Raw genomic sequence first — 17,956 nt, 5'->3', positions numbered from 1 at the left:
ACAACATTCACCCGTCCCAACAATCACCCGTCCCAACAATCACAACAACAATCACAACAGTGGATGGAAGGGATTTGATTTCACATATTGTCAGCAGACACCAGCCTGTTTGGATGCACTGAAAGTATTTGTGTTTTCTCTCTACCTGTCTGTTTGCTGGATCTTTGGCTAATGCCTTCTAAATGTCGACTTCAAAGACTCACGTGGCTTCAAATAGCCACTGCATAGTTAGAACCATATGCTTACAGTATTATGCCGGTCTGAGATTTTCATGCTGGGGCGTTTACAGTATTTAACCCCTTAATAAATACTGAAGCAAGGGGTTTGTATAATGAGCTCCCAGTAATGTTCACAGAGACTTTGCCCTCGTGGAGATCTGAAAAGGCCAACTCTTGTTTCATAGTACAAGGTACAAAGTGGAGAGAATTCAGTGAAATTGGCTTTTGTAAGCTCTCTGAAAAGGAACATCCTATTGCCCTTTCTCTTTGTTGCCGAGGCACCTTTGCTAAGCAGAGCTGTACAATAAAAGTGTGTGCGTGTGTGTGTGTGCGTGCTGTGCTGAACGAGGGGTTGAAATCGGCTCCAGTAACCATGACCCAGAGCTGAACCTAAAACTCTGAAATCTGTCAGCAACCGTTCCGCTTGCTAGCAGTCTTCCGGGGACATGGATTTACCGTGCCAACGCAAACCAAAGCCCGGGCAATGCTTTCAAAGGACCGTTCTGGGTAAAACGTGGAACCTGTGTAATTTACACTGTCATGGCCCAGTGAGGGAGCTGCTGCTGGGGAGACAACTAGGGGTTAAATAAATTCCACCACAATGCTCTCAGATGCTTTCTGAAACTACACCACAGCTATAATAAATACTCTCAGAGCACCAATGGTCACTCTTTGTACACATTAATGTTTGCGATTCATCAGTAGACTGCTAGGCTCTGGGGGCTTTGGTTCTGTAGAAGGATTACTTACTGAGGTCTCTTTTCTCTGAGCCAATTAGTCTAGCTTTTAAAACCAGATCAAACACTGGCTTTCAATGGCTGTTAATTCTTAGAAACTATTTACAACCCTAACCTTAGCCAGGCAACTCCTATGTCACTTTCAAAACTTTCTAGCTAGACTGCCTTCAGAATTGAAGAAGCTGACATGTTTACTTCGCTAATGTTCGCCACACAGCTTTGCTTGAACAGTAGTTGTTGTTCACATGGCTGCATTCACTGGGTTATTAGAGGGGGGAAACTGAAATAACAGCCATCTGAACGCTGACCGACTGGGCCAGTCTTCACCGTCTGCTGCCAAGAGCGTCCCTTTCTACCCAATAGAATGACACTTTACTTTTCCAGACTGGCATGCCCCCCACCCCTCTCTCTCTCTCTCTCTCTCTCTCTCTCTCTCTCTCTCTCTCTCTCTCTCTCTCTCTCTCTCTCTCTCTCTCTCTCTCTCTCTCTCCTCTCTCTCTCTCTCTCTCTCTCTCTCTCTCTCTCTCTCTCTCTCTCTCTCTCTCTCTCTCTCTCTCTCTCTCTCTCTCTCTCTCTCAATTCAATTCAATTCAATTCAATTTGCTTTATTGGCATGACGTAACAATGTACATATTGCCAAAGCTTATTTACAATATAAAAATGAGAATCAAAATGGTCAACGGGACAACAGTAAAAAACAAAATCTAAGTGTCAAAATAACCATACATTCAACAATAACAATAAACATACAGTAGTCTCTCTCTCTCTCTCTCTCTCTCTCTCTCTCTCTCTCTCTCTCTCTCTCTCTCTCTCTCTCTCTCTCTCTCTCTCTCTCTCTCTCTCTCTCTCTCTCTCTCTCTCTCTCTCTCTCTCTCTCTCTCTCGGCTGGCTGGGAGGGGGGGATCTGGACTCTGCTGTGAGGTTTATAGTGGGGCTTCAATCAGTGTCCATCCCAGACACATTGTCCAAGCTAGGCCGTTCCTGCCACTGCCAGCAGTCAGCAGTACCCCCACTGCTTTTCTCAAGGGAATCGGATCAAGTTTGAGCTCTATGCATTTGGTTAGCTGCTACAGTCTAAGCCGTTTACAGGGGCACAGAACTGGGCCTCTGTGTCAGCCACATCAAGCCCCTACAGAGCCAACTAAACTTGAATGGACACTGAATTGACCAATAGAGAGCAAGTTTACTGGAGGTGCCCTTACAATCAATGGCCCTGATTGGTGAAACAGGTGCAGGTCTTGGTCTTTGGATGTCTTCTGTCAGAAAACATTGTAAATGTGTCTTGGTAATGTACAATACCACTATTCCGTACTTTATGTTAAGGTTGATGAGGACAGATATTTCCACATCCTTCCTGGTAGACAGGCTGAGTTTGCACTTTCCCTTTAGTCTTCAAGAGGAAAGTAGTAAGTAGTCTCTGGAGAGTCACCCACCTGCTGCTGTATCTTACAAGCGCTAACAGTCTCTCACCTGGATCTGCTTCCAGTGTGAGAAAGGGAAGTGACACACACACACACATACACTGACCCACATACTATCACCCACAAAACCAGCTGGTCCTCTTCTATCCTGCAAACTTCTTTTCTCAGAGACTTAATTGCTGGCCAGCCTAGCCTCCACCACCAACCCTCCCTCCCTCTCTTTTTTCCCTCTTGTGTTTCTCTGGGGTTGGGCTCGCTGCCTCCGGAGACGACACAGGCTGTAGCATTAGTGCTGCTGTCTGTTTGTGTGAGTTTGAGCTGCCTCCGTGCCGTGAGAGGGACTGTCTGTCTATCTGCTGGAATGAATGCTCTGCTTGGGTGTGTTGGAATTCCAGAGCTAGCCTAGCGACCTTGCTAGTAGCCACCTAGCCTCACGTTTCCCTGTGTCTTGCTGGCTGTCAAAGGATGTCACAGCAGCACTACTATGGCTCAGGTGAGAACACTTTCACAGAACAGCTGGCTTCACTCAACTCAGGAAAATGGAGGGAATGTTTAGAGCTGTGGAAAGAAGGAAAGCGTTTTTTGGGGGGGATTTAGTGAACCCTGTTCTCCTGAGAACAGAGGGAGCTGCTGAAGTTCTGTAATATCTTGTTAGTTCCAGGTGATCAGTGTTGTCATAGTGGGATGGTTTAAAGCAGTCCAGGGTGACTTTGTGTGTGGCTGCGGAGCTCAGAGTACTTCACTAAGTCAGCCAGGCTTTTGGGTTCCGTCATCTACAGTCATTACATCTTATGATGATCTAGATGTTAAACCTTTCTTATTAATAATAGCAACAGCTGCTGGTTTCTTTTGTGTGTGGAAAGTGTTATAAATGAACTAATGTGTAACTGTGTTTGTCTCAACCGATTTAGTTTACCTCCATCTGTGTACATCCATCTGTGTACATCCATTTGTGTACATGTGTGTGTGTGTACATGTGTGAGTGGAAGGTTTGATGCCTTGGTGTTTGTGGTTGTGTGTGTGTGCAGCCGTGTTTGAGTGAGAGAGACCGGCCTGTGTTAGGTGTGAGTTCAGGGTGATGGTCTGCGTTGATGATGTTGTTAGCTGGTCCGTATGTTTTTTCCTCCTCGCCTGTGATGCTTAACTATGTGTGTGATGTGTGTGTGGTGTTCTGAGAACTCTGTGTGCACTTACTTACACACTGTGATCGTTAAATCACAGTCCAGAGGCGAATCCCTCACATTCCTCTCATACAAGAGGGTCAAAGGGGTGATCTATTGGCCATGCAGGCTTTAATACTGTTGACACAGGGCAGATATCCAGGAATTGTTCAAATTTCACTTGCATTAGAAGGCTCAGACAAGGAGAGGATGGGAGGACTGCTGGACAGAAGTCTGTGTCCCATGCTTTCAACCATCATGCCCAGGTGTCTGTGCGTGTGTGCGTGTGTGTGCGTGTGTGCGGGCGTGTGTGTGTGCGTGCGTGCGTGCGTGTGTGGGTTCTTCTATCCTTGAGGGGATCTAAAATCCCCAAAAGTATAGTAAAACAAGGAAAATTCTCCCTTGTGGGGACATTTCCCACGTCCCCATGCGGACAAAGCCTATTTTAAGTTTAGGGGTTAGGTTTAGGGTTAGAGTTACAATTAGGGTAAGGGCAGGGGTTAGGTTTAGGGTTAGGAGTTAGGTTTAGGGTTACGGGTTAAATTTAGGGTTAGGAGTTAGGGTTAGGGTTACGGGTTAAGTTTAGGGCTACGGTTATGGTAACGGGTTAGGATTAGGGGTTAGGGAAAATAGGATTTTGAATGGAAATTAATTTGAGGCTAGAAGAACATAACGTGTGTGTGTGTGTGTGTGCATGTGTGTGTGTGTTGTGTCTGAGACTGTGTGTTTGTGTGGCTCAGTTGGTAGAGCATAGCGTTTGCAACGCCAGTGTTGTCAGTTTGATTCCCATGCGGGACCAGTACATAAAATCATGCACTCACTACTGTAAATGGCTCTGGATAAGTGTCTGCTACATGTAGTGTTGAGAAGTTCATGTTAGCAGAATATTTGGATGGTAGTAAAGCTGTGTACATTCATGCTGTGTGTTGCTATGCCCATATCATTACTGCCCTTTAAAGTCAAGAGCTCCAGGTTCAAATTCTGGTTTTATCCACATAGAATATCCATCTTCATTATGTCATATTAAATTACTTTAGAATAGCTTCACAGAATAACATAGGTGAAATAGAGACCTGAAGAATACTAATACTAAAGTAGATACCAAGAAAAAATACCAAAGCTAATTAAACATTTCCATGTGAGTTCCAGGACTTGGGCAAAAAGCTGGCTCATCTCCTTGCACAAACAACACACACACACACACACACACACACACACACGCACACTAGGGCTGCACGATATGGGCAAAAAAAATCGAATTGCGTTTTTTATAACCAAATATCGCGATTTCACTTTCGATATAGATCAAAACTTTTAGGTGATTGGTTGGAATCATAGAAATAGATTGATTGATATTAAGAAGCAAAGTGGGAAGCAGCATCGTTCTGTTGACTGCATTGGACCAAACAGAACGCAAACTTTTAGTGAATCTAACACATAGGAGGAGGGACTGCGGCTGCTTGAGTGACAGGGGGCGGGGCTTGGTGTGTATGTGGGAAGCAGGAGAGAGAGAGAGAGAGATGGGGGGGCATGCCACGCACGCACGCACACGCGCATACGCACACACACACACACACACACACACACACACACACACACACACACACACACACACACACACGTACACATACACATACACATACACACACACACACACACACACACCTCCCAAGTGATGTTGTGGTCCAGTGGTCAATCCCCTTAGTGTGTGGTCACTGGCGCGGACAGCGGCCTCATGGAGCTGGCACGGTCAGGGACTGCCTGGCCAAGTATGACATCACCCCACCGGTTACTGGGGTCCGCTACCGGTCAGCCCAGCACTGTTGAGCTGTCAACAGGGAGGGGGGAGGCACCAGGGGTCATGGAGAGGGTCCGGGATTACATCTGTCCCAGGCCAAGCTGTGGAGTAGGTTACCTGGGGTGTCTAATAATGCAGAGACCCTCCCTCTCCACCTATGGGCTTTCAGGTTCGCTAGCATGTGCTCATGAACCCACTATGCATGGAAATTGGGCCACTCTGGTTCCCAACGTCTGAATGTACTCAACTTTCCATTTCCTGTCTGTTTTGATTTGATTTATTAGAATCCCCATTAGACGAAGCCAATGGCAACAGCTAGTCTTACTGGGGTCCGACACATAACAAAAAATATATTACAGACAAAAGATTTTACAATTTGCATGCATTTTTCTCTATGTTGTAGGTCAGGGTTAGGGGTCAGATGTCAGGTTTAGGAGGGCAGAGGTCAAAGGTGACAAGGCTCAAAGCAGACCAGTGACATCACTGCATGAAGAACACACACACACACACACACATACATACAGTTGAAGTCAGAAGTTTACATACAACTTAGCCACATACATTTAAACTCGGTTTTTCACAATTCCTGACATTTAATCCTTGTAAAAATACCCTGTCTTAGGTCAGGTAGGATCACCACTTTATTTTAAGAATGTGAAATGTCAAAATAATAGAAGAGATAATTATTTATTTCAGCTTTTATTTCTTTCATCACATTCCCAGTGGTTCAGAAGTTTACATGCACTCAATTAATATTTGGTAGCGTTGCCTTTAAATTGTTTAACTTGGGTCAAACGTTTCGGGTAGCCTTCCACAAGCTTCCCACAATAAGTTGGGTGAATTTTGGCCCATTCCTCCTGACAGAGCTGGTGTAACTGAGTCAGGTTTGTAGGCCTCCTTGCTCACACACGCTTTTTCAGTTCTGCCCACACATTTTCTATAGGATTGAGGTCAGGGCTTTGTGATGGCCACTCCAATACCTTGACTTTGTTGTCCTTAAGCCATTTTGCCACAACTTTGAAAGTATGCTTGGGGTCATTGTCATTTGTGACCAAGTTTTAACTTCCTGACCGATGTCTTGAGATGTTGCTTCAATATATCCACATAATTGTCCTCCCTCATGATGCCATCTATTTTGTGAAGTGCACCAGTCCCTCCTGCAGCAAAGCACCTGTCACGATCATCAAAGGGAGAGAGAGAGGACCAAGGCGCAGCGTGTGCAAAATACATCTTCTCTTTATTATGAAGATGAACACGAAACAAAACACTTATACAAACTATACAAAACAACCGTGACGCTACAAACGAAAGTGCACACACAAGCTACTTACGTTCAACATAGACAATTCCCCACAAACAGCTAAAGCCTATGGTTGCCTTAAATATGGCTCCCAATCAGAGACAACAATAACCAGCTGTCTCTAATTGAGACCCAATTCAGGCAACCATAGACTTTCCTAGATACCTACACTCAACCATAGACACAGCTAGACTACTATACTAAACATAAACCCAACTACTCTAATAAACCCCCTAAACCTTACAACCACCCTAGACACTACAACAACACATACATTCACCATGTCACTCCCTGACCTAACTAAAATAATTAAGAAAACAAAGAAAACTAAGGCCAGGGTGTGACAGCACCCCCACAACATGATGCTGCCACCCCCATGCTTCACGGTTGGGATGGTGATCTTTGGCTTACAAGTGTCCCCCTTTTTCCTCCAAACATAACGATGGTCATTATGGCCAAACAGTTATATTTTTATTTCATCAGACCAGAGGACATTTCTCCAAAAAGTATGATCTTTGTCCCCATGTGCAGTTGCAAACCATAGTCTGGCTTTTTTATGGTGGTTTTGGAGCAGTGGCTTTTTCCTTGCTGAGTGGCCTTTTAGGTTATGTCGATATAGGACTTGTTTTAATGTGGATATAGATACTATTGTACCTGTTTCCTCCATCATCTTCACAAGGTCCTTTGCTGTTATTCTGGGATTGATTTGCACTTTTCTCACCAAAGTACGTTCATCTCTAGGAGACAGAACGTGTCTCCTTCCTGAGCGGTATGACGGCTGCGTGGTTCTATGGTGTTTATACTTGCGTACTATTGTTTATACAGATGAACGTGGTACCTTCAGGCGTTTGGAAATTGCTCCCAAGGATGAACCAGACTTGTGGAGGTCTACAATTTATTTTCTGAGGTCTTGGCTGATTTCTTTTGATTTTCCCATGATGTGAAGCAAAGAGGCAATGAGTTTGAAGGTAGGCCTTGAAATACATCCACAGGTACACCTCCAATTGACTCAAATGATGTCAATTAGCCTATCAGAAGCTTCTAAAGCCATGACATAATTTTCTGGAATTTTCCAAGCTGTTTAAAGGCACGGTCAACTTAGTGTATGTAAACTTCTGACCCACTAGAATTGTGATACAGTGAATTATAAGTGAAATAATCTGTCTGTAAACAATTGTTGGAAAATTGACTTGTGTCATGCACAAAGTAGATGTACTAACCAACAAAAGTTGTGTGTGTTTGTGTGTGTATCTGCATGCATATGTGCTCTGCGTCTGTGTGTGTGTGTGTGTGTGTGTATGTGTGTGTGTGTGTGTGTGTGTGTGTGTGTGTGTGTGTGTGTGTGTGTGTGTGTGTGTGTGTGTGTGTGTGTACGTGTTTGTACAGTCACACAGACTAACTGGTTCCCACAGGTCAGTGTGAGCCTACATCACAGTAGCAATGGTCTGGTCTCCTCTGCTTCCTCCCTCTCCCCTATACTGTACCACTAATAGCAGACCTGTTCTCTACCAGGCCTCCCCAAGCCTCTATAGCTCCAATTAAACCTCCCCTCAGGGGTCAGAGGTTAGGGTAGACTGTGACCACACTAACCCTACAGTCACTGGGCTGCATTCACTACCCTTTGTTTTATTTTGCCTCTGTGCTATTTCAGGCCTGTGTATGGCTGTATGATTGCATGTTAATGGGGCCTGACCAGGAAGTACCAGAGTGTAGAGTTATTTTCTACAGTTAACTCCTAACTGACAATAAATCTCTCGCTTTTACATGGAAATGATGGGGAAACAACTTCAATTCAACCAGTTGATGACCAGTGGGCTGCCTCTTCCCATGGTCTTGTTCTCACAGGTTCTAGCTAGGGAGGCAAATAGATGGAAGCTGCACCTAGACATCCAACAGGCATTATTACAATCTAGCTATCCCATGTAAAACATCTCCTTTCTGTGGCCTAGCCAGGAACTCAGCGGTTTGTGGACCTGCAGAAATTTGGGTGGGCAAAAAAAACATACAAAACATCCCGGAAGAGTGAATGTCATTCCAGTCCATCTGTCCTGTTATATTTCATCCAATCTGACTAAGCCAGTGCACCGCTTGCTATGAATGATTTGTTTGCGTGTTAGGTAAAAAGACAAATAATGTCCTGTTTGGAACACTGACAATTAAAGAGCATAAACATAAATCAAAATTCAATCTGATTGGGTTGGCCTAGCTCCCCAGTGGGACCACCCAGGCCCACCGTGCCAACGTCCATATCTCCTGGGTAGATAATGAGATATCAGACTTGTATAAACTAGCTCTCCTTCCGCTGCTTCAAACACAGCCCCAGGTCACAATACACCTCCCAACCAGATTTACCTCAGCTGTCTGAAACAGAGCATGCAGGACAGATGGTGGTTGTTTGATTGCCCGAATTCCCTTTGATGGGGTTTGATTATTTGGGGTTATGTATGGTAGAAAGCAGCGAGTTAAGTGAAACCAGTTTAGTCTGAAGAGAGAAGCGAGTACAGTGAACCTGGTACTTTGGCTGAGCCAGGGGGCTGATTCTTTTCTCGCCATGGAAACGCTTGGTGGAGTTTGAGACTGGCTCCTTCTCCCTCTATTCCCAGCCGACACTGGCTAACACTGAGCCTTTTAATAGAGGACAAGATATATTTTTTAGGTGGATGGGAACTTTTGAAACTGTAGTATGTTGTCAAAGGTTGAAGATTAGTAGAGGAAGTGGACAGTGTGTGTATGTGCGTGCGTGCGTGTGTGTTTATGCGGTGGATGAGAACGGGGTGTACCCTCCCCTCTCCTCACCCGGGCTCCCCCATCCATCTCTCTGCACTGAGGTGAAATAGAGAGTGGTAGAGAGGTAGTGAGACAGGCAGGAAAACATTCCAGGTTCTCCACATCCTTGATGTTCCAGTCAGAAGGCTCGTGGCCATGCCAAGGGCTGAGGAGGAAGCCAAAGAAAATTCATCTGGAAAGTATTCCTTACCAAGGAGGACTAAAGGTCGGGAAGAGGCAGAGGCAGGGATACAGAGGTAGAAATAGAGGCTGAGGCGGACAGAGAGAGGGAAGCAGAACGATGGTTGTTATGAGTGAATCCTCTTTCTTTTCTCTGTCTAGTCCTGTGGTTTGTCTGTTTCTCTGTCTAGTCCTGTGGTTTGTCTGTTTCTCTGTCTAGTCCTGTGGGTTGTCTGTTTCTCTGTCTAGTCCTGTGGTTTGTCTGTTTCTCTGTCTAGTCCTGTGGTTTGTCTGTTTCTCTGTCTAGTCCTGTGGTTTGTCTGTTTCTCTGTCTAGTCCTGTGGTTTGTCTGTTTCTCTGTCTAGTCCTGTGGTTTGTCTGTTTCTCTGTCTAGTCCTGTGGTTTGTCTGTTTCTCTGTCTAGTCCTGTGGTTTGTCTGTTTCTCTGTCTAGTCCTGTGGTTTGTCTGTTTCTCTGTCTAGTCCTGTGGTTTGTCTGTTTCTCTGTCTAGTCCTGTGGTTTGTCTGTTTCTCTGTCTAGTCCTGTGGTTTGTCTGTTTCTCTGTCTAGTCCTGTGGTTTGTCTGTTTCTCTGTCTAGTCCTGTGGTTTGTCTGTTTCTCTGTCTAGTCCTGTGGTTTGTCTGTTTCTCTGTCTAGTCCTGTGGTTTGTCTGTTTCTCTGTCTAGTCCTGTGGTTTGTCTGTTTCTCTGTCTAGTCCTGTGGTTTGTCTGTTTCTCTGTCTAGTCCTGTGGTTTGTCTGTTTCTCTGTCTAGTCCTGTGGTTTGTCTGTTTCTCTGTCTAGTCCTGTGGTTTGTCTGTTTCTCTGTCTAGTCCTGTGGTTTGTCTGTTTCTCTGTCTAGTCCTGTGGTTTGTCTGTTTCTCTGTCTAGTCCTGTGGTTTGTCTGTTTCTCTGTCTAGTCCTGTGGTTTGTCTGTTTCTCTGTCTAGTCCTGTGGTTTGTCTGTTTCTCTGTCTAGTCCTGTGGTTTGTTTCTCTGACTGGTCATTAAGTTTCTCTGGCCTCCCCAGCTACGGACATGTGGAGGATGGCTTTGTGCATGTGTGACAAAGAGAGTAAAAAGAAAGAGTCTGTTTGACACAGTTCAGCGGTGTGTCCCCACCCTGTACAATGCACAGACACCTATTTTAGGACTGACAGGCCTCTTTCAGACGCCTCATGTCCTTTCAGTCCAGTGAAAGAGAGGAATGTAACTCCATTCTCATTGTCTTGGGAACACATGGTGCTATATGTCGTTGTAAGGCGCTGTGCTCCACTGACTTCTAACACTGCCTTCCAGAGTACATGGGACAACAGTGTGTGTGTGTGTGTGTGTGTGTGTGTGTGTGTGTGTGTGTGTGTGTGTGTGTGTGTGTGTCTGTGTCTGTGTCTGTGTGTGTGTGTGTGTGTGTGTGTGTGTGTGTGTGTTAGGGGGTGCATGTATGTCAGTGTGTTTGTGGGTAGTCATGCCACTTTGGATCCTCTCCATCTAACACTACAGGGCTAAGGAACAACCAGCCCGAGAGCATACCTTCCCAGTCATCAGTGCTTTCCATGGAAGACCACACAGACACAACATTAAACACAGACCAGCATTAGCACTCTGCCTGGTTCTATCACCATGCACATTGAATAAACCGTCTCAATGAGTCGACTAGCTCTACTTCCTCCTCTTCCTTTTCCTGCCTCTCTGGACCCCAAGTAGAGAGGACATTACATGGTGTCCTTATGAAGGAGGCTTGTACATGGATAAAGACTTTGAAGACATAGGTTGTTTTTATTAGGGCACACCGTAGCTACAAATGTTGCTAAAGGAAAATGAATGTTTCTCATTGGACAAGCTCAGGTAGTCCCTCCCTGTTTCAGTCTGTTCTCTTCCGTTTGGTGACCTAACGAACATGATCCTGTACTTATCAAACCCAGGACACGTCCCTAACCTCCCCACTGAATAGAAAGTCTTCCTAATCAAATATTCCCCTAGGGAGACACAGTCCAGTGTTAAGTGGGTGCTTGGAGACCGGATGGGAAGGACAGGACGGGTGTGTGGGGGGATTCTTTATGCACAAGTGCTCGTGTCTTTAGGAGGTTGGGAGACGAGGCATTTGTGATGCAAATGAAGGAGCGGATGCATGATTATGTCCTCCGTTAGGATGGGTTACCGTGGAGACTCTGAAGGCCGGGACCTTTCAGGGAGATGAGTAGAGAGCGAGGGAAAGAGAGAGAGAGAGAGAGCGATAAGAGAGAGAGGCAACATTCTCTGTGTTCTTTAGGACAGTTGTTAGTTTTCTCTCCTCCTGTACTCCTTGTGCCCCTCTCTCTCTCTCTGTGTGTGTGTGTGTGTGTGTGTGTGTGTGTGTGTGTGTGTGTGTGTGTGTGTGTGTGTGTGTGTGTGTGTGTGTGTGTGTGTGTGTGTGTGTGTGTGTGTGTGTGTGTGTGTGTGTGTGTCTGTGTGTGTATATGTGTGTGCGTATGCATGTGTCCGTGTGTGTATATGTGTGTGCGTATGCATGTGTATGTGTGTATATATGTGTGTGCGTATGCATGTGTCCGTGTGTGTATATGTGTGTGCGTATGCATGTGTCCGTGTGTGTATATGTGTGTGTGTATATATGTGTGTGCGTATGCATGTGTCCGTGTGTGTATATGTGTGTGCGTATGCATGTGTCCGTGTGTGTATATGTGTGTGCGTATGCATGTGTATGTGTGTATATATGTGTGTGCGTGTGCATGTGTCCGTGTGTGTATATGTGTGTGCGTATGCATGTGTCCGTGTGTGTATATGTGTGTGCGTATGCATGTGTATGTCAACTAAATAAGTCCATGTCCTCTAACATCAACCATGATCAGTAGCTAAGGGGATAGTGGAAATACTTCAGCTGTATGCCATGTGTGCTGTGGCTGGATCCATACCTGGCAGACACCACTAGTGTCTATAATGGTTGATGATTGGCTATAAGACCTGGAGAGGAAAAACATCCTCAGTGAGTGAAGCCATCCTTCCTCTGCTCCATTGAGGACTGAAGAGGCACCTCTCCTCTCCTTTCTTCTCCTCTTCTCTCTTCCCCTCTACCCTCCTGTCCTCTCTTCCCCTCTCCTCTCCTCTCTTCCCCTCTCCTCTCCTGTCCTCTCTTCCCCTCTCCTCTCCTGTCCTTTACTCTCTTCCATTGAGGACTGAATAGGCTCCTCTCCTCAACAGAGAGAGAACAGTCCATGGCTTTGTTTATCACTGAGGGGGAAGGAGGAAGGATGAAGGTGGAGGGTTATGGAGTGGTTTTCTCACGCTCTGAGGTCCGAGCAGGTCTCGTTTCTCACGAGAGAGCAACATACAGATTGAGTCCTGGCTTTAGCCTTCTACACACACATCACATGACAATCTAAGTCCACACTTAATCCTTCTGCTTTGATGGCTTATAAGACACTGCTAACAGCTAGTCAAGCTCCGTGGTCCTCCAGGGCCTGTCTGTCATGTGTGCTTAGTATGTAGCATTAGCATAACAATACATTGTTGTGTGTGTTGTGTGTTACGTGCAAGGTTTCTATCCTGCGTGAGTAGGAGTGGCAGTCGAACAGCTTCTAGAACAGCCCATGGTGTCCCTTTCATTGACAGCGGCCCTCAAGGCCATGAAAGAGAGAGCTGCAGCAAACAGCCTTTCAGCAAGCCAGCGGCCTCACGGCTACATTACCCAGTAGTGCTGAAACGATGACATCATCTGTTTAAGGGCTCCTGTCTTTGTACCAGGGGTTTAAACTTTGACCTCTGTCTGTACTGTGTTTTATATGACACCTTGTTATGTTTGAGTTCCGGGCTATGAGGGAAGAGAGGGAGCTAGCTAGCCTACTTAGAGCAGGTGCTTCTATTCAGGACTGGGCTGAGCTGGATTAGCCTGGTCCCAGATCAGTTTGTGCTGTATTGCTAACATCTTTGTTCATTGGCAAGACAGCACAAACTGATCTGGGACCAGGCTGGAGCTGTATTACCAGGCTGCAGCCTTGTGTTCCCTATTGGTAGATTTGTCTGGGCAGGCAGCTCCTGTTGGGCTACTAGAGAGAGAGAGTTACTAGCGAGAGACTGGTAAAGCTGGATGTCTAACTGTCTGGTGTCCTAAAAAAACTGTTCCAACTGCCAAACCCTAGATTTGAAAACAGGATTAGTCCATGGAGAGCAGGCAAGGCAACAAACTGAGTGTAGATTGTTTGTTGTTTCACAAATGGGAATTTGAGCAACTGTGAGGTACTGTCTCTCATCATTTTGTTTGTCTGTGTTCAGGGGGGATAAACAGATAGGCCTACATCTAAGATTCAGTTGGACATCATACTACAGTCGTGGCCAAAAGTTTTGAGAATGACACAAATATAAATGTTCACAAAGTCTGCTGCCTCAGTTTGTATGATGGCAATTTGCATATACTCCAGAATGTTATGACAAGTGATCAGATGAATTGCAATTAATTGCAAAGACCCTCTTTGCCATGCAAATTAACTGAATCCCCAAAAAGCATTTCCACTGCATTTCAGCCCTGCCACTAAAGGACCAGCTGACATCATGTCAGTGATTCTCTCGTTAACACAGGTGTGAGTGTTGATGAGGACAAGGCTGGAGATCACTCTGTCATGCTGATTGAGTTCGAATAACAGACTGGAAGCTTCAAAAGGAGGGTGGTGCTTGGAATCATTGTTCTTCCTCTGTCAACCATGGTTACCTGCAAGGAAACACGTCATCATTGCTTTGCACAAAAAGGGCTTCACAGGCAAGGATTTTGCTGCCAATAAGATTGCACCTAAATCAACCATTTATCGGATCATCAAGAACTTCAAGGAGAGCGGTTCAATTGTTGTGAAGAAGGCTTCAGGGCGCCCAAGAAAGTCCATCAAGCGCATGGACCATCTCCTAAATTTGATTCAGCTGCGGGATCGGGACACCACCAGTACAGAGCTTGCTCAGGAATGGCAGCAGGCAGGTGTGAGTGCATCTGCACGCACAGTGAGGCGACGACTTTTGGAGGATGGCCTGGTGTCAAGAAGGGCAGCAAAGAAGCCACTTCTCTCCAGGAAAAACATCAGGGACAGATTGATATTCTGCAAAATGTACAGGGATTGGACTGCTGAGGACTGGGGTAAAGTCATTTTCTCTGATGAATCCCCTTTCCGATTGTTTGGGGCATCCGGAAACAAGCTTGTCCAGAGAAGACAAGGTGAGCGCTACCATCAATCCTGTGTCATGCCAACAGTAAAGCATCCTGAGACCATTCATGTGTGGGGTTGCTTCTCAGCCAAGGGAGTGGGCTCACTCAAAATTTTGCCTAAGAACACAGCCATGAATAAAGAATGGTACCAACACATCCTCCGAAAGCAACTTCTCCCAACCATCCAGGAACAGTTTGGTGACGAACAATGCCTTTTCCAGCATGATGGAGCACCTTGCCATAAGGCAAAAGTGATAACTAATTGGCTCGGGGAACAAAACATCGATATTTTGGGTCCATGGCCAGGAAACTCCTCAGACCTTAATCCCATTGAGAACTTGTGGTCAATCCTCAAGAGGCGGGTGGACAAACAAAAACCCGCAAATTCTGACAAACTCCAAGCATTGATTATGCAAGAATGGGCTGCCATCCGTCAGGATGTCGCCCAGAAGTTAATTGACAGCATGCCAGGGTGGATTGCAGAGGTCTTGATAAAGGGTCAACACCAAAACGTAATGTAATTGTCAATATAAGCTTTTGACACTTATGAAATGCTTGTAATTATACTTCAGTATTCCATAGTAACATCTGACAAAAATATCTAAAGACACTGAAGCAGCAAACTTTGTGGAAATTAATATTTGTGTCATTCTCAAAACTTTTGGCCACGACTGTACTTTACATACCATGAGTAGGTAACAATTGTCAATAGTCTGTTACACCTTGGTATTCCAGTAAAGCACGTTCTCATGAGAAACCATCTGTCAGTCTGCGGGGTGAAAGAGAGGAATTACTCGCTCGGATACTTCATAATCCTTAACGTTCCCTAATGTCCTGGGATAGGCCTCTCTCTGTGTGTGTGCGGGTGCGCACGTTCGCGTGTGGTGCACACATGCATGTGTGTCTGTGTCTGTATGTGTGGTGTGTGTGTGTGTGTGTGTGTTTATTCATCACAATAGTCTCACTTGACAGGAGAGTGTATTGCACCTCGAAGAACTAGAGTGTGATGGCAGCCATTACAGCTATGTACATCATTAGTTTAATGATGTAAAATAACATCTCAGCTTGTGTTCCTACAGTCCTGAATTTATTTTTCATTTTTGGAGGCTCAGACTACAGGTATTGATTTGGTTTGGTCTTTGACTCACAGTTCTTAGGAAGAATGTGAAAGTATGTAGTGCATCCTACTGCCTGGTTATCCCTGCACACAATCTCTGTTGGTGCATGTAATGACACACAGTGAGGACCCCGAACCAACCCCGCTCCACTAAGCCCACCCACAGCCACTAGTCGGCCTGCATTACCCCACACACTCACTGGCAAGTCACCTGTCACCACACACACTAGTCACCACAGGAGCTGTCATCTGGCTGAGCCGGTTCAGAGGAGAGGGGAACTCGGACACACTCAAGGGCAACCACAATGCTCTGAGAATGAGCAGATGAGGCCACACACACCCTGACCTTGAGGAATTGAGGAGAGTATAAAGGAGAGGAGAGCAGGAGAGGAGAGGCGGAGGTGAGATGGGGGAAAGAATAAGAAAAGGGGATAAGATTGTAGTGGGGAGGACAGAATATAGAAAAAAGGGAGATTACAGTAAAAGCGAAGGACCTAGCCACTCATGACAGTGCTGGTCCCAAGCCAAGGCACTCTACTGGGCTTCCATAATAACCGAGAGGCATTGTACTGTCCCTGGGAAGAGACTGGAACAGAGGGGAGTGGAGGGAGGGAGAGAAGAGGCGCTGACTGACTGGACACACTGAGAACACAGCAGCTGAAGTGTTTTCCTCTGTGGTTCAAATCTCTGGAATGAATGTAAATACTGTTAGAGGAAAGGGAACAACTCATTGTATGACCGAACTTCATAGTGATGTCGGGTATTCCCTCAAACTTAGGTATGTTGTTGTTGTCTGTGGTGAGTCGATGATACAGTTGAGAATGTCACTGCTAGCAACAGCAGTTAGCCACGTTTAAGGCCATGCTCTCTGTTTAGCCTTGTGATTTGGGTTTCCCTAGCTGTCTTGCCAAACACCAAACTTGGTATCTTTGTTGTTTTATTAGGATCCTATTACTCATCCTGGGGTCCACACAAAACATAGAACATGACATAATACAGAACATTAAGAAACTAGTACAGCTCGAGGACAGAACTACATAGCCTACATATCAATACATACACACAAAATATCTGGGTCAAATAGAGGAGAGGCGTTGTGTCGTGATGTTGTTTTTTTAAACCAGCTCTGCAGTTCATTTGAGCAATATGAGATGGAAGGAAGTTCCGTGCAATAATGGCTCTAGGACCAGGCTAAAGGGCTTCGGCTTTCACTTTACATTTCGGAATTCTCTCTCTCTCTCTCTCTCTCTCTCTCTCTCTCTCTCTCTCTCTCTCTCTCTCTCTCTCTCTCTCTCTCTCTCTCTCTCTCTCTCTCTCTCTCTCTCTCTCTCTCTCTCTCTCTCTCTCTCTCTCTCTCTCTCTCTCTCTCTCTCTCTCTCTCTCTCTCTCTCTCTCTGAAGCAGAGGCCTCTGCCATACGTTCTTCTCTGGTATTAATTCAACCAATCAACATTCCTTCTCACAAGCATTCCTGTTCCCCATCTCATTCTCCTTTTCTCTTCTTCTCTCCTTCTCTTCTTCTTTTCTTCTCCCTCTTTCCCACAGAACACGAAACAAAAGCCAAATGCAGAAAAAAATGTTGTCTGAACCTGCCAGTGCAGTACCAGCCAGTCACATCAGAGTCACTGCCATCGGTAGAATAGAGGCTGGCCCTGGCCATGGCATGGAACCCAGAGTCTCTCTTTTGTTGTCCGGGTACCTAAGGCAAACCTGTAAACCTGTATAGCAGACACACAATAGCCAGGCCTGTTTCAAACCACTTTCCCTTAAGCAATAAGGCCCAGGGGGTGTGGTATATGGACTGTTCTTATGCACGACGCAACTGGGAGTGCTTATATACAGCCCTTAGACGTGGAATATTGGCCATATAGCACAAACTCCCGAGGTGCCTTATTGCTATTATAAACTTGTTACCAATGTAATTAGAACAGTAAAAATAAATGTTTTGTCATACCCGCGATATACCACGGCTGTCAGTCAATCAGCATTCAGGGCTCGAACCACCCAGTTTATAAATTAATTGATATAATATTCTAGGTCGGCTCTCATGAGAGGACATTAACACTTCAACCTGTTCTAATAA

General features: G+C 45.5%; 1 protein-coding gene across 3 annotated transcripts in view; it reads left to right on the top strand.

Annotated features, from left to right (window-relative positions):
- The window catches only part of LOC129822923 (rho guanine nucleotide exchange factor 4-like), a 160,414-nt gene that overhangs the window by 10,897 nt on the left and 131,561 nt on the right, over positions 1 to 17,956 (top strand). Inside the window, exon 1 of one of the 3 annotated variants that reach the window (XM_055881474.1) lies at positions 2,691 to 2,869. The exons of the other annotated variants lie outside the window; for them this stretch is intronic. Within the exon in view, the coding sequence (XP_055737449.1) occupies positions 2,861 to 2,869 (9 nt within the window). The 5' untranslated portion in view covers positions 2,691 to 2,860. Of the gene's footprint in view, positions 1 to 2,690; positions 2,870 to 17,956 lie in introns of those variants that run through there. 3 annotated transcript variants of the gene reach the window in all.

This window comes from Salvelinus fontinalis, chromosome 25, assembly GCF_029448725.1.
Source record: "Salvelinus fontinalis isolate EN_2023a chromosome 25, ASM2944872v1, whole genome shotgun sequence".
NCBI lineage: Eukaryota > Metazoa > Chordata > Actinopteri > Salmoniformes > Salmonidae > Salvelinus > Salvelinus fontinalis.
This window is presented reverse-complemented; position numbering and strand designations above follow the sequence as displayed.